A 16,531-nucleotide genomic window follows, 5' to 3' on the forward strand; every position below is an offset into this window, starting at 1 on the left:
GTTCCCACTGGCAAAGCAAGGCTTCCGGGTTAAAAATGAGGTTGGAAGGTCCATCTACTACAATCTGCTATGCATCCAGTGTGCATGGGAGATTTCTATGTACACAGCATCATGCTAGGAGTTGTGAGAGAGGCAAGGAAATTGAACACGGGGGGGGGGGGGGGGCGGAGCCCTGGGTGAAAGAGGTGAAGGGATTAAGAAGTACAAATTGGTAGCTACAGAACAGTCCCAAGGATGTAAAGTAAAGAATAAGGAATATAGTTCATAAAATTGTGATTACTCTATAGGGTGCCAGTTGGGGTACTGGAAATATTGAAGGAACACTATGTAAAGTATATGACTGTCTAACCACTAAGCTGTAGGCCTGAAACCAATGCAAAATAAAATTAAAAGGGGGAAAAATAAGACTGACAAATCTTTCAGAAAAAAAAATAATAATACAGAAAATTGATTACACAGAACGTGGACTTGAAGCGTCCGGTCTAGTTGAGGAGACAAGATATATACATGTGAAAAGTTGATTCTAATCCTCGAGTGAATAACAGCATGCCAAAGGTAATTTTTCATACCAAATACAACCACTGCATGACTTCAGAGAAGGCAGAGGATGCTGAGGACTGGAGCCATTAAGGAAAACTATATAAATAAGGCAGGGATTGAGTTAGACCTTCGGGGTAAGAGAGGGGAAGGGAAGGAAATTGCAGTCTGGAGGGGGAGAAAGGCTGGAGAGGACAAATGAACAATCATCAAGATAAGAATAGATAGTTTGAGACTTGAAATTAAGGAAGCAGTCATCAGACTTGAAAAAATAGAGATGATGACAGAAACATATAGTACAAGGAAGTAGCTAAGTCTGTGCATTTTGTATGATAAACATTTCATACCTAAACTCCTTGGTGAAAAAAAAAATAGTGACTTTGAAACTCAGATACATTCTGTATGTTGCAAACTCGGGCAACATAGGTGGGATGTCAGAGGGCCAGGAGGCTGCATTCCCAGAGGCTACCCAGGAGCAGGCACACATGCTTACATGGGAGGGAGCTTATGTACCATTTGAAGGGGATGCACCGGCAGAGTGGGGGCCTGCAGAAGTCTTTTGACAAAGGATGCTATGTGGAAGGGGTTTATAATTGTAACGCAGATTTGACTTTCCCAAAGTCTTACGCGACCTGCTGCACTTTTGTAGCTATTCATTGATTACATAAATTTTCATTTATCTTATATATTTAAAGATACAGAAGGGTCAAGGCTGTGTGCACACCTGTTCTGCAAACCAGAACCAGATACTTAAAGACAAACTTTAGAATTTTGCCTTTCAGATTCACACATCAATAAAATCAAGGATAAGAACAAGAGACAACAGGAGAAGCCATAATTGACAGATATTTAAAAATAAATTGGGATCCTTCTTTTCCAACCATGTCTAGGAATGGATGTAAGGAATCTTTATTCAAGTTAATCATAGCAATGTAGAGAAACTATGTGTTTATGTATGCGAGTATGTAGAACAGAATGAGCAAAAAATTTTGTTAAAGCTTTCAAGAAATACTTTGAAAGTTCCTTACATGGATCCTTTAAAACTCCCATTCATTAATGGAATACTGATTAAATAAAAAAAAATTTAACTCTTGAGAATGTTTTCTAAGTAAAGTATGCCTCTATGCATGGATCTATAACTATGGTGCTTTAACGAATGTTAATTATATCCTTTTGATGTCAGCACTGTGTGGCTCTAAAAAGCTAATAAGACCTGCACTACATCATAGTTAATAGAAGTGTGGTGCTTGTTGCTTAGGCAACAGGATGAATAAATGCAGGTCAGAATGTGCTTCAAGAAAAACAAAAGCTAGACTATGATACCGAGTAGACACTGAGCAGATCTAACATATTTCCCCCCCACATTAATGAAATCTGTTTCTTAAAATGGCCTGAGCATATCAGTGTACTTTAACTAAGTTCATAATGAAATAAATTAGATTATGAAGATCAAGAAATAATTTTTATAAAGGCAGAAGTTGATTTTTTTAATGATAGTGGTAGCAAATAAATGATAGAAGCATACTAAGCAATAATTGATGACAACCATTTTATGATTTGCTTCCTTTTTATAACTAATTCCTCTAAGTGATAATTCAAAGCTTTTAAAATTGATCCTGTCCCATGGAGAAAGTATTTGACTTATCTGAATTAACTATGTTTTCTTAATTTCTGGAAAATTATACACAATCCTGGGAATACTTCAAATTGAAAAAATAAAGACAATAATCTACAGAGGAGATCAGACCTTGGTTTTGTTATGTAGGTGCAGGATTTTTGCCTCCCAGATGCATTTTGGAGTGCTCATACATATTTCATTCATGAATGTTTTTACGATCTCCAAATGCTCATTTGAAACCTATTTGATTAACCTTTCAGTTCCAGGCTTTCAAAGAGGGATTATATTTGCTGAAAAGTGTTTAAAATTCAGGGGAAAATTATGCAGAATTAAAATCTTTCAAGGCAGCCAAATATTCCAGAGAACCCAAAAACCTACATCACTTTTCATGGGACCAGAATAAATTTGGATGAGAGTTTGAGGAGTAGGAATGAGAAAGTCTTATCTCAAGTAGAGATAGGGAGAAAACATACTTATCAAAATGTGCAGTAAACACAAGTATCGACGCAAAGATTTTCATTCTGTTTGATAGTTCCTCTAATTTCTGGTGTCATCTGTGTAGTATCCTGAATCTGCTCAGTATCCTAAGACTCTCACAGCAATTGAAGAATTTTCTTTCTTTCTTTTTTTTTCATATTTCAATGCCCACAGTATCATTCCTGTCTAATTAGTGATGGTATTCTTAAACATGAGAAAAAAATACAGTAGCTGCACATCTCATTGCAAAAAAATAAAAAATAAATAAAAGGTTCATAAAGAGTTCAATGTATACAATTCCTTAGAGCTCGTATGTCTTGATGAAGTTAGTAAGCTTTTTTAAAAAGCTCATGGGGCATACACCTTTTTTTTGGAGAAGAGGCAGAAGTTGGACACGATTTGAATGATTTTAAAATCTATAATAACAGTCAAATCAGGCTTGGAGAAAAAGAATCTCCAATGGAGATAAAAAGACATAACTGGCTCTCTGTGTTTTGTTATCAATTCTGGTGGTAACAAGCCTCAGGTGTCGGCTCCAGCAATTTATTTAGAAATAGCTATTCATTAGTTCTACATTTGCGTGCTACCTGCCTATGTTATGAAGCTCTCTCTCTGAATTTAGGGATAGGCAATGGGTGTGATGGGACCTTAAAAGCAAGGTAAGGTAATAAGGACGGTGACGTAGTTTAACAAGGGAAAGTGATGAGCACCGAGGGAGGCGTGTAAACGATTAGAAAGCTGGATCGCCTGTCTGCACCTCTCCAGGTCCTCCTTCCTCACCTAGTATATATTCACCGCCGTGAGAAGTTCGCACATGCCACACCGGATTGAGACTGCATGCAGACCAGTATTCAGAAGTACATGCATGTGCTCAGTCCATTAGTCTCTCCTTCTGAATACTGACAGCTAGCTGATGGAAATGTTTGTTTTTCCCTACAGTAACACACAATGCTTCCATGCTCCTCACTCAGCACGTGTTAAGTCAGTGAATGCTCTCCATAACGGACCGTCTGAAACAGTTTGCTAAGGAACTAAAAGGTCGTTCAATAACACAACTTACACTGCCTATCAAACAATGATCAGGAAACAAATGATCTTCACGCTGTCCACATGACACATTGTCTACCGAACCCCTCACCGCTGATGCTCACACGGCATCCCATGTTTTTAGGCACCCAGGATCCACTGAAGAGGGCACTGATCGACCCAGGGAATTCAGAGGCTGCACATTTATAAAAATCACACAAAGAATGGAAGGGAGGACACACACGTTCGTCTCCTCTCGCTGCCAATAAATAGTCCTCTCATCGGCTCATTCATATCAGACACACGCACACGGACGCCTCTAGATCTCATTTCACAGCAAGTGTCTGTATGTACACAGTTAAGTTCAGCCCAGAGGGCATCCCCTTTCCCGATGCCGTTACAGATCTAAAACGGACCGGTTGGTTTCGGTGCGCATCGGGCTGCCTCCGAGCCGTGTCAGATACATGAGAAGCAAAGACAGACAAAAGGCAAGCTCTGTGGACACAGAGAGCGCGTCTTACCATGAACTGCACATTGTCAAATCCGTTAGCCATCAGGTGGTTCTCGTACTGAGGTAGCCCAATGCTTTCCAACCATTGTCCCACCGTTTGCACGGGGCATCTGGGTCCTGAAAGAGGATGAAGAGGGAAGCGTTTAAGCAGGGAGTAGCCGTCCACGGGGTAATAGCGGTAGTCCTGGGCTGAGAGGTGGCATTGCCACATCATGCTCCTGGGAAAGTTGCTATCAAAGGAGCCCGCCAGCTTGACAGATTAGCGTTCCCGGCGCAGGAGGAGAGAGCAAAGTCAGAAGTCACACATAGTTTGCCACGCAGGCTGTGGAGTCTGACTTGATCCTAGCTCCACATTTCTCACATATTCATCTTTACTACCGGCCAGGACGTCACACGGCCCCCCAACACCGGGCAGCAGGAGAAGGCATAGCAAGCTGTCGGCGGCCGAGGCTGGGTCTGCGTGCTATGTGATTGTTGGAGTACTCCACAATGAGCAGTGTGCACGGCCAGCAGCCAGAATTCTCTTTATCAAGTACTCCTACACTCATCAGTATGCAGCTCCATGCTCCCGGCTCCCCCTCGCTCGCTCCCCTTCATTACCCAGCCCAGGCTACACCTCGCATTTTCAATAATAGCCATCAGATAAGGCAGATTTTTTTTTTTTTTTTTTTTGTCTGCAAGCTGTAAGCTGCTTCCTCCTACACACCCATCGAAGCGTCAATCTTGAATGATGAGAGCAGTCAAAACAAATGCAGAAAATAGCAAGATTCAAAAGCAAAGCAAAAGTGCTTCGATCTGAATTGAATCTTCATACCGGGTTATACATTACAGAGCTGTTTGTTGTGGAATTTTACGTTTCAAAAGACGCCAGGAAATGCAAAGCTTTAACCATAGCTTTCAGCAGAGCTCACTACAGGTTCCCTTTCTCCTTTTCTTCCCTTTCCCTTTCTTCTTCTTTTTTTAAAAAAGGCAGCCCAGATAAATGTTTCTGATTTAAAGCTTTACAATGTTTGGAGAATAATGATCCTCTTTCTTTTGCAGGCTATATATATATAAAGGAACCTCTCTGAGATCCCTTTTTCATTTTGAATTACTGGAACATACAGAAACTGCATCACAATCTTGAAATCAAGATAATTCCTTTCTCATTTGCATGGCCCCTTCTAAACAAAAATATTAGGCATAAGAAATCCGTTTCCCCTCTGATATGTATAACCCAGCCTACCAGGGTTACCTTCCTAAATGTGCTGTAAAGGTAACATTACTGGGTAGAATTGTTTAATAAAGAAGAGGAACCCTCACCAAAAATACTTTAAGAATAACAGATGTAAATGTGTGAGTTTTACTGAATGGCAGACAGATTAATTTATTTAATAACTGAGAGAAATGAGAGATTAATAATAGAACCCAGAGGACTAGGTCACCAGAAAGAACAGACTCTTACTTAAGACTGAGAAAGAACTTGCAGAAGGCTAGTCTCACCTCTCCCTTACCACAGAAACCCCTTGTCACAATGTTTCTGGGAGACAATCATCTAATTTATGCTTGAATACTGCCTGTAATGGAGGCCTCACTTCTTCTCAAGAAGACTCCATTTATTAGAAAGCTATTTTACTTCCTACCTGACTACCCCTGGCTCCAACTCTGCCTTTGGAGTCCACAAAGACTGGGAAGAGTGTGTTTTAAAAATTAAAGATAACCCTCCTCTCTCCTCTCTCCACCCAGGACAGTGCCCAGCACATAGTAGGTGCTCAATAAATATTTGCTGAATAAATGAATATAATTTTTTTTTCTTTCCCCAAACTTTATCTTTCTCTATTTCCTTTCTCTTTTTAAGAACATTGCCAACCTCCCTGACACACAGACATTAAACCTCAAAGCACCTAGCACATTTTTTCTTTCACTGCGGACACCAGTCCCCAAGTTCCCACCATCCCTCACTACAGTGTCTCTGGCCTCTGCTCCATTGCTTCTATTTCCTATCCCACGTGTATGGAATGTTGATTGACTTTAATTCTGTGATCTTAGTTCAGGCCACCTGGCCCATGCAAGAGTGGCTTCTACACGGGTCTTCCTACCTCTGATATTTTAACAATCTCTCTTAGGTGTGGGTGTCAGAAAAAGTTCTCTAAGATACTGGTTTGATGACTACTTCCTTTCCCAAAACTCTTCCCTGGTTTTCAGCTGGCTTCAAAATAAACTCTCAACTTCTTTGATAACATTTTGGGGCATCTTTATGATTAGTTACAAATAACCCACCTTGATTTCCTTTTCCCTGAGGTTCCAGTCAGGTAAAGATTACTGGCTGGTCTCTGAAGGCAGACTAACATACTTCGGTTGGTTTTATTCTGTCCCCACATTCCTGTCTCTTCATTGGCGTTGAATCAGATGGCACTTCCCTTGTGAAATCTTTTCTAATCCCCCTAAGAAGAATGAATCTCTTCCTTATCCGTCTTAAGTAGCATTTTTTAGGCTATTATAACAAATGTTTTCTGTCTAACATTATAGTTATTAGCGTACAAGACTTGTTTCTTGAACGTAGGAATGTTCTTCCTAATATTGCACATGGTAAGGAATCAGTATGCATCTGCTAAACTAAATAATGTAACTCTCATATCACATAAAATCCCCCTAGTTTTGATTTAAAATTGTAGTTTCATTTTGAAATATTTTCCAAGTATCTGAGTTCTTTATAAAAGAAAATAGTTGGGTTTCTAAATAGAATTTTCAGGTGAATTTTTATCATCCTCATCCTCTCTTTTACTCTATTAGAATTTATCTCTGATTGGTTATAGACAAAAAAGTTTGTAGCAGTCTAGAAATCAATTATAAGAGATTCTGGTTGCTCAACAGTAATTGTATGAGAACTTAAGAACAAAACACTCTTTGTCCTTGGACAGCTCTAAAGCTGGTATGAGATATAGTAAAATTGAGTATTAATTGCTACCTTTCCTAGGGTCATATCCATATTGTTCCTCCTGATTATTTAAATTATTAGTAGGTCAATAAACTACACAAAGAGTGAGAAAACACTGAAATGCTATTTTGGCTTGGTAAGACATATGCTGACTGACCAGGTCCTCAAATTCTATCTCATCTCTCTTTCTTAAAAAAAAAATATATTTTTTTTATTGATTTCAGAGAGGAAGGGGAAGGGAGAGAGAGGCAGAAACATCAATGATGAGAGAGAACCATTGATCAGCTGCCTCTGATCTGCTGCCCACTGGGGATTGAGCCCTCAACACAGGCATTTGCCCCTGACCAGAATCAAACCTGGGACCCTTCATTCTGCAGGCCAATGCTCTGTCCACTGAGCCAAACCAGCTAGGGCTCTCATCTCTTAAGGTGAGTGCCAGGGCTAATATACAGGGATGAATGTCACATATATTATAGGCATTAAATCCTCTTTGTTAAATGAATAAATGAGTGACAGTGGAAATTACTTTCCTGGTATTTTCATGAAAAGAAAATAGAATCTATCTATCTATCTATCTATCTATCTATCTATCTATCTATCTATCTATCTTCTATCTAAAGAGGTTGGGTGTTTTTTTCATGGGCCAGACTGTTTTATAAACACATAGCTCAGAGAGAATACTGCCCAGTCTTTGAAAATCATTATACACACTGATTGAATTTTATTCTTTTAACTGATAAGTCATTCATTTTCTACTCAGAGATTCTCATATGTTGGTGAAAGATTATAATACAGTAGGGAAGTGAGTTAGGAGAGAATGAGGGAGAGAGGGAGGGAAATGAGAAGAAAGGACCTTGAGCCAAACCTTTAAAGAACCCTGGTCTGGGTCTAAAGATCATTTTTACAATAGTGGCTAAGTATATTTCTCACTTTACTTGAAACACTTTCTTGGAGTCTTAAAATTATTAAAGCATATCAACGCATTATTGGGCAGACACCTTTATTCAACTAGAACTTCTCCAAGTCCCAAAAGTGATATAAGAGCAGGTAAAGGAGAAAAAAAATAACAGTTATTTTGTGCTACTCTGTCCTGAGCAGTGTAGCGTGGATTATGATCCCCATTTATAGATAAGGGAATTGAAGCTCAGGGTGTGTGATGAAGCTGGGAATTTTCTTTGACACAGTCTTTTAAAAAATAATCCTTAGGGTTCCACTTCCAGAATGACAATGTAAAGATGCTCCATGGACCCTATCCCAAGCCAAAAAAATATCCTATATAATAAAAGGCTAATATGCTAATTGACCAAATGGTGGAAGAGTTGCTATGCACTGACCACCAGGGGGCAGATGTTCAATGCAGGAGCTGCCTCCTGGTGGTCAGTGCTCTCCCACAGGGGGAGCACCACTCAGCCAGAAGCCAGGCTCATGGCTGGCGAGTGCATTAGAAGTGGCAGGAGCCTCTCCCACCTCTGCGACAATGCTAAGGACCCCTCCGGGGATGTCTGACTGCCTACTTAGGCCCCTCTTGCAAGAGGGCACAGGCTAGGCTGAGGGGCCCCCTCCCCAGTGCACAAATGGATATATATATATCACAATCATTTAGAGTCTCTGGAAATTGTTTCAAAACATACAAGAAGATGAAGAAATATTTATTAAAGAAAATTTATGAAAACATGTAACAACAGCCGAAACCGGTTTGGCTCAGTGATAGAGCGTCGGTTTATGGACTGAAAGGTCCCAGGTTCGATTCCAGTCAAGGGCATGTACATTGGTTGTGGGCACATCCCCAGTAGGGGGTGTGCAAGAGGCAGCTGGTCAGTTTCTCTCTGATCGACGTTTCTAGCTATCTCTCTCGCTTCCTCTCTGTAAAAAAAATCAATAAAATATTTTTTTTTTTAAAAAAGAAAACATGTAACAACAGAGAGAATCTAGGGCCCTGGAGCCATGACATGTTCCCTCCCTCCCTTCCTCCCCAGCTCAGCTGGAAAGAAACTGCACTCTAATTCGGTGTGCCCCAGAGGATGGGGCTCCTTCTCTCTCAGCTCCCAGCTGGGATATAGTAACTTGCCTAAAGGGGCGGGCCAGTAAGATTTCTGATTCCTTCTAACTCTAAGGTGCAGAGGTTAAATTTCTGCTGGGTGTGTGGCTGAGATGTCAGGGTTTCCCTTTGTCCATCCAGCCCCCATTCATAAAGTGGAGGCTCTATCCCACTGTGGCCGGCTAGCAATAGTGAGGCCCTGGCTGCCCTCATCCAACTTAACTATAGGGCTGAAGGTCTGTGCCCAGAAAGCAAGCTGAGATGATAAGACCAGGGATGAGGCTACCATCCTTGCCCAGTGGCTCAAAGTCCTTGCCAAAAGGAAGAGTCAGTTCTTAAGTACAGAGAGCTCTAAAGCTCTACCCCAAGAAATTGATTTTATTTGAAATAGTGTCTGAGGAAGTTCATGCCTAAGTGGGATATGGAAAACAATGGAGATTTTTTTATGATAAGCAAATAAAAGGAGTCTAGTAGCTCCATTAGGACAAGCTAAGTGGTAGGAAATTTATATGAAATATCTAGAATAGGCCAATCTATAGGAACAGAATGTAGATTAGTGGTTGGTTAGGGGGAGGGAGAGAGTCTTGGGAGTAAATAGTGAGTGATTTTTAATAGACATGGACTTTCTTTTTTAGGGTGACAAAAATGTTTTAAATTTGTGGTGACAGTTGCACCACATATACTAAAAACCACTGAATTTATATACCTCAAGTGGATGAATTGAATGTTATATAAATTATACCTCAAAATTACAATGATTGAATAGTAATAAAATAATTCTTAAAGTTTCTTTAAATTTATATGAAAAATACATATTGTACATTGTTTTGTTTATATGTATATTGTTATTTTTAGTGCATTATGTATATTGTTGTTTTCTGTTTATTTTCCTTTTCCTTTTTTGTTTACTTCTTCCTCCTTACTATCTATATCATCCATCCTCTCTTCAAGGTGGTTCAGGTTAACAAACAAGTATCTTCCATGCACATTTACCCATTGCCAAATCTCTTCCTCAAACACACACAGATATGTATAAATATATACTATGCATGTGTGTATGATATGTATAAATGGGGGTACTTTTGGAAGTTGTTCTTAAAAAATAAAATCATATCACATTCACTTTCTGAACCTTACTTTTCTCATAACAACAAAGCCTTATGGAAATTCAACCAAGTAAATGACAAACTATGATTTATTCTTTGAAATAACTGTATTATAATAGTCAGCAATATTGACTATTATTTTATTGACTTTATGCTATTCATTATTCTATCTCCAGGCCCACTCCTTTATTTTCTTTTAAAAAACTTTTTATTTTGAGTTAATTGTAAATTCTTGTGCAGCTACAAGAAACTAGAGGCCCAGTGCATGAAATTCGTGTACTTGGGTGGCGGGGGGGGGGGTCCCTCAGCCTGGCCTGGGCCCTCTCACAGTCCAGGAGCCCTCGAGGGATGTCCAACTGACAGCTTCATGGGCCTAAGCTATCAGTCGTACATCCTTAGCATTGCCACAGAGGCAGGAGAGGCTCCCACCACTGCTGCTATGCCTGCTAGCTGTAAGCCCGGCTTCTGACTGAGCGGCATTCCCCATGTGGGAGCACACTGACCACCAGGGTGCAATTCTTGCATTGAGTGCCTGCCCTCTGATGGTCAGTGTCCATCATAATGACTGGTCATTCTACCATTTGGTAATTTGCATATTAGCCTTTTATTATATAGGATATTAGGAGATAAATTCTGTATACACTTTACCCAGTTTTCCCCAATGGTAAACATCTACCTACGGTATGCTATCACAGTCAGGTAACTGGTGTAGATAAAATCCATTGATCTTATTCAGATTTCACCAGTTTCACATGGGCCCATTTGTGTGTGTGTGTGTGCACGTATGTGTTTAGTCCTTTGCAATTTTATCACATGTGAACTGGAAACCATCACCATGGTCAAGATATAGTACCATCACAAGAATCCTTTAATAGTCATGGCCATCTCCCCCTTTCTCTAACTAGCAACTACAAATCTGTTCTCCACCTCTATTATTTTGTCATTTCAAGAATGTTAGCTGCATGGAATTATATAGTATGTAAGCTTTGGGATGGGCTTTTCTCATTCAGCCCAATTCTCTTGAAATCCATGTAACTTATTGCATGTATCAACCACTCATTTCTTTTTATTGCTGAGTAGCATTCCACGGTATGGATGTACCACAGGTTGATTAATGATTCACCCATTAAAAGACATTTGGGTTGTTTTCAGCTTTTAGCTATTATGAATAAAGTTGTTCTGATCATTGGTATACATGTTTTTTTCTGTGAACATACTAGTACATTTCCATTTCTGTAGGATAAATGTCCAAGAGCGCAATTCCTGGGTCATAAAATACACATTTCATTTTATAATAAATGGCCATGTTATTCCCAGAATGGTTGTAGCATTTTACATTTCACCAAGAAATGAATGAGAATCTTCACCAAACTTTGGTGTTATCACTATTTAAAGGATTTTTTTATTTTTTTTTTTATTTTTATTTTTTAGCTATTTGATAGATGTGTAGTAATTCTTCATTGTGGTTTTAATTTGCATTTCCCTCATGGCTATTGATGTTGAACATGTTTTTGTGTATTTATTTGCCATCTGCATATGCTTTTTGGTAAAATGTCTGTTCATCTCTTTTGCCTATTTTCTAATTGGATTGTTTGGTTTTTGCATTGTTGAATTTTGAGGATTCTTTATACATTCTAGATACATAGTATTTGTGGATTTTTAATTTGCAAATATTTGCTCCCATTCTGTAGTCAGTCTTGATCCCCTTCATAATTCCTTGCAGAGCTAGTTTTGTATTTTGATGAAGTCAATTGATGAATTTTTTTCTTTGATGATCATGTTTCGGGTGTTTTCCCTGTTATATTTAAATTTTAAAAATTATCATTTAAAAAAAGACATCTGTATTAAATAGCCTATAACTAATTATTTTTTAATATGGAAAGTAAAATCAATCTATAGTCTGGTGGCTTACATTTTAATGGACAAATACAGTTAAGGGTGATGACAGTCATGCCTGATTTTAACATTTCATCTTATTTTATGTTTATATTTATTTAAAATTTTGTTCCCTTATTTTCCTTTTCTTCAGTTTTGTTGTTCTGGTGACATTCCTACTCATTACATTTTTTCCTTTTGAATTTTGAGATTTTGTGATATTTCTCCACTCCATTCATGATTACTTTACTTTCCCTGCTCTGAAAAGCAGATATACTTTTCTAAAATTATTTGAAAATAAGATACCAATTCTTCCCCCCTTCAAGACACTGTTTCCCTCCTATTCCAGTAAAATTAGACATTCAGAATATATTTCTTCTCTATTCTCCCTTTCCTACAACTATGTGCAATAATTTCCAAAATGCTTTTCCTGTACCATTCTGCCCTTTTCAAACCTATTTTTAGGTTTTGCTGATAATCATTTAGAAAATCTTATTCTAGTCTATTATTAGATTTTACTTATAGTATATTCCTTTTATTTAATGAATTCTTACTTAATATTTATGTTGTAGTCTCCCAATATGTTTTTCATATCTACTTGTATTTAATTCTTATAAAAATTATTTGATCACTGTTGTATTTTTCTTCATAACCTTCTCCATCTTGATATTTCTGCTTTCATTTGTGGTTTTATTAAAAACTTTATTATATACTAAAAAACTATTTTGAACTGAGTGAAAATAAAAGCAGAGCATATAAAAATTTGTGAATGTAGTTAAAGTAGTACTTAAAGAGAAATTTACAGCATTAAGTATATATATTAGAAATACAGAAAATTTAAAATCAAGAATTTTATCATCCAGCTTAAGAAATGAGAAAAAAACAGAAAGGCCTAAAAGTAAGCAGAAATAAGAAAAGAAAAATTAAAGATAAATAAATGAAATAGGAAAAAGAAAAATCAATAGGGAAAAAAATCAATGGCTGTTATTTGAGAGAATCTATAAAATTAAGCACTAGTCAAGCTAAGCATGATTAAAAAGAAAAAGGAGAATAAATGATTTACCAGTATCAAGAATGGGAGAAGTGGCAGCCTACAGACTGCAGGTATTAAGAAGGAAAGTAAATAATATTATGAGTAATTTTATACCATTAAATTCAACAACTTAAGTAAAATGGACAAATTTATTGAAAGACACAACTATCAAAGCTCACTCATGAAGAATTTCCTAATTGAATATCTCTCTATTAAAGTGATTGCAATCATACTTAAAAATTTTCACAATGAAAACTTTAGATCTCATTAATGACTTCAGTGTTGAATTCTAGCAAACATGTAGGAAGATATAAAACCAATGTTACATAAATTGTTTCAGAAAATTAAAAAAAAAATAACTTTCTAATTCAAGACATGAAGTCAGCATTACTCTGATACCCAAATCAGATAAAGACATTATGAGAAAAGAAAACTATAGACCAATGTCTGTCATGCATGTGAGGTTTAAAAATTCTAGTTAATGGGGGCGGGAGGGGGGATTCTTCTTTTTATATTTTACTAGAGGCCTGGTGCACGATTTTGTGCACAGGTGGGTTACCTCTGCCTGGCCAGCAATCAGGCTGATTGGGGCTTTCTCATCCAGTCTGGATTGGGGCAGATGGAGGCCAGCTGGCCAGGGAGGGACTGCGGGAGGGCTCCAGGGTGTATCTGGCCCTCTCACTCAGTCCCAATTGGCTGGACCCCAGCAGCAAGCTAACCTACCAGAGTATCTGCCCCCTGGTGGCCAGTGCATGTCATAGTGACTGGTTGAGCAGTTGGTCGGACACTTAGCATATTACACTTTTATTATATAGGACTCATTCCTTTAGCATTGACTGATATTTTCAGCAAATATGTATAAAGTACCTCTTGTTCCACTCATTTAGCTTGGAGGTGGGAATATAGCTTTGAATATCCTTACACCTATGTAATTTATAGGCTAGTGGAGAAAACTAGGTTACCTCCTAGAAAATGTCACTTGAGATTAGAGGAATTAAAATTTTAAATAACGAATTTTTATTGCGACAATACAGAGAGGAGAAGTGAGTTAGAGAAAACTGCTTAAGTGAGTCCAGGTTCCACGAGCAGAAGAGAAACCTAATATTCTGTTTCAACAGGTGCTACTAGTCAAAATGGTTAGTGCGGATAAACTGATGTGGCAGACGTGGCAGTTACCAAATTGGTTCAGTGGGAAAATCGCGTTAGGGAAGGGATAAAAACAAGCTTCTGAAAAAGAGTTTTAAAGAAAAAGAAACTGTTTAACTTCTCAAAAATGTAATAAATATCTATTTATCATAGCTCCAAGGTAGCTGACAAAGGACACATACTCTTCAATGAATGTGAGTCTTTCCAGTGATATAAACCCTATCTGAAGAAAGGAAGCTTGTGTTTATTGAACATCTACTATACGTCTGGCCTTTTAAATGTTACCTCATCATGTAAAACTATGGGCCTGATGCATGAAATTTGTGCAAGAGTAGGCCTTCTCAGCCTCCGCAGCTGCAGCCCCGGCTTTGTCTGGAAGGACATCTGGAAGGACATTCGGTCTAATTAGCATATTATGCTTTTATTATTATAGATAACAGAAAACATTTACTCTGGTCAGGTTCCAAAGGCTCTTCAGGCATTAGCTCCTATTACTTTCATGACAACCTTGTGAAGTATCACTGTTATCCTCTTCTTTCGCAGGGGAGGAAAAGATCTGTGGGGTCCCTGAAGCCACCCAGTTGAACGAGAGCCCTGGTAGCCTGGTTCTGGAGCAAAGCTTTCAGCCAGGACTGTGATTGCGCCTCTGTTCCCGGTGCACAGAGTGGGAAACAGCCCTTTCGCAGGAGGAAGGATGTGCACCCATCCATCTGCCTACAGGCTTGCTTTCCAAGTGTTTCCCAGTTTTTCTGTGTATTCTCCTTCCCACCCTTCATCTTTTTATTTTTTATTTTTATTGATTATGGTCTCACATAATTGTCCTTATTCCCCCATTCCCATCCCAAACCCCTCCCTAGATATGCCCTCCTCCATACTTCCTCCCCCCCTCTACCCCCCCCGTTGTCCATGGCCACTGGCTAGGCCCATATATATGCACACAAGTCCTTTTGTTGATCTCTTCTCCTTACCCCCATCCCCCCTTATTTTCCCTCTGAGGTTTGAGAGTCTGATTGCTGGTTCTCAAAATATCATGGCTGGCATGTACACATAAGGAACTATCTGGCATTGAAATTGGGACGCAAAAGAACTGTTGGCCCAGAAAGGAACTCACTACAGACTGATTCATTTGCCTCTTAGCATAACCATTATGGCTTGTTGCAGTTTAGGTTCTTACAAGGGTATTTCTTGGATCACATGATCTCACACATCTAGAGGAAATAATGAACAACCCACCCTTCATCTTACATTCATTATTCTTGGCTTCTAAAGAGCAAAGCCATGGGGAAAAGCAGGGGAGTCATGAGAGGTGGGAGAAAGGTAAAACCTATCACTCGGGTATTTTGATTTCACCCAGCAAAGCGCTTTTCTGTGATTCTAAATGATAGTGCCTTCCATTTCCACAGGTGCTCAGCCTCTCAGGTCTGCAATGCACGGATGCCTGGGCTGTGTGGCTCAGCAGAGCTGGCATAGCATCGCCTGATAGTAAAGAGCCCAGACCCTAGAGTCAGTCGGCAAAGGGTTTGAATTTTGGCTGTTCTCACTCTCTCTCTCTCTATTTGCTGTTTTGAATCTATTGCATGGAGGGATAGAAAGAGTACCTTTCTGCTTGGGCAAGTTTTCGTGGCTTCATTCTTTGTCAGTAAAGTGAGGGTGACACCTCGCCCCACCTACCTTCTGGTTCTGTGTGAATCCAAAATGAAATAACACGTGTGGAAGAATCGCTATAACTTACAAAGCACTGTTCAGATACTAGAGACACTCGTTCTCTTTACTGTTAGTAAAATGTATACTCGTGTTGTTCATTCAGTCCCTGGATCGAAGGGGTTGGCCCTGAGCCACCAGTGCTTTTCCTTGCCCAGTTTCCTTTGTTTCAAACAGACAAAAATGAATGGGGTGAGCCGTCTGGCCAAATAACAGAGGAGAGCTAATTGTGCTGTAAAGTGATCAGAATCCCAAAGCCAGTGATGTCACTGGGGGCTTTGTCTTATTTGATGCACCCATAGCCAGGTCTCAGCACACAGCAGCCTGGTCTCCCCATCCATCTAAAGAGTGAAGAGAGAAGAAAGGGGCACCCATGGCAGGAAAGAATGGTCCCTATTCCCAGATTCAAAATGGAAAGAAAAAAAAAAGGGACTTGTTGGTTACTTGGTCCAAGATATATATTTCACATAAAGACCGGTCATTATTGAAGAGATGGGTGGAAGAGCCCACTGAGATGAAAAGGTAGGCCCATATTTTTTGAGAGAA

General features: G+C 39.0%; 1 protein-coding gene across 19 annotated transcripts in view; it reads right to left on the reverse strand.

Annotated features, from left to right (window-relative positions):
• Positions 1-16,531, reverse strand: part of ANKS1B (ankyrin repeat and sterile alpha motif domain containing 1B) — a 774,190-nt gene that overhangs the window by 328,432 nt on the left and 429,227 nt on the right. For all 19 annotated transcript variants that reach the window (XM_084876364.1, XM_084876380.1, XM_084876382.1 and 16 more), the window contains one exon: positions 4,180-4,286. In XM_084876364.1, the coding sequence (XP_084732490.1) occupies positions 4,180-4,286 (107 nt within the window). The remainder of the gene's footprint in view (positions 1-4,179; positions 4,287-16,531) is intronic.

Source organism: Pipistrellus hanaki (genome assembly GCF_964339955.1).
Source record: "Pipistrellus hanaki genome assembly, chromosome: 3".
Classification (NCBI taxonomy): Eukaryota; Metazoa; Chordata; class Mammalia; order Chiroptera; family Vespertilionidae; genus Pipistrellus; species Pipistrellus hanaki.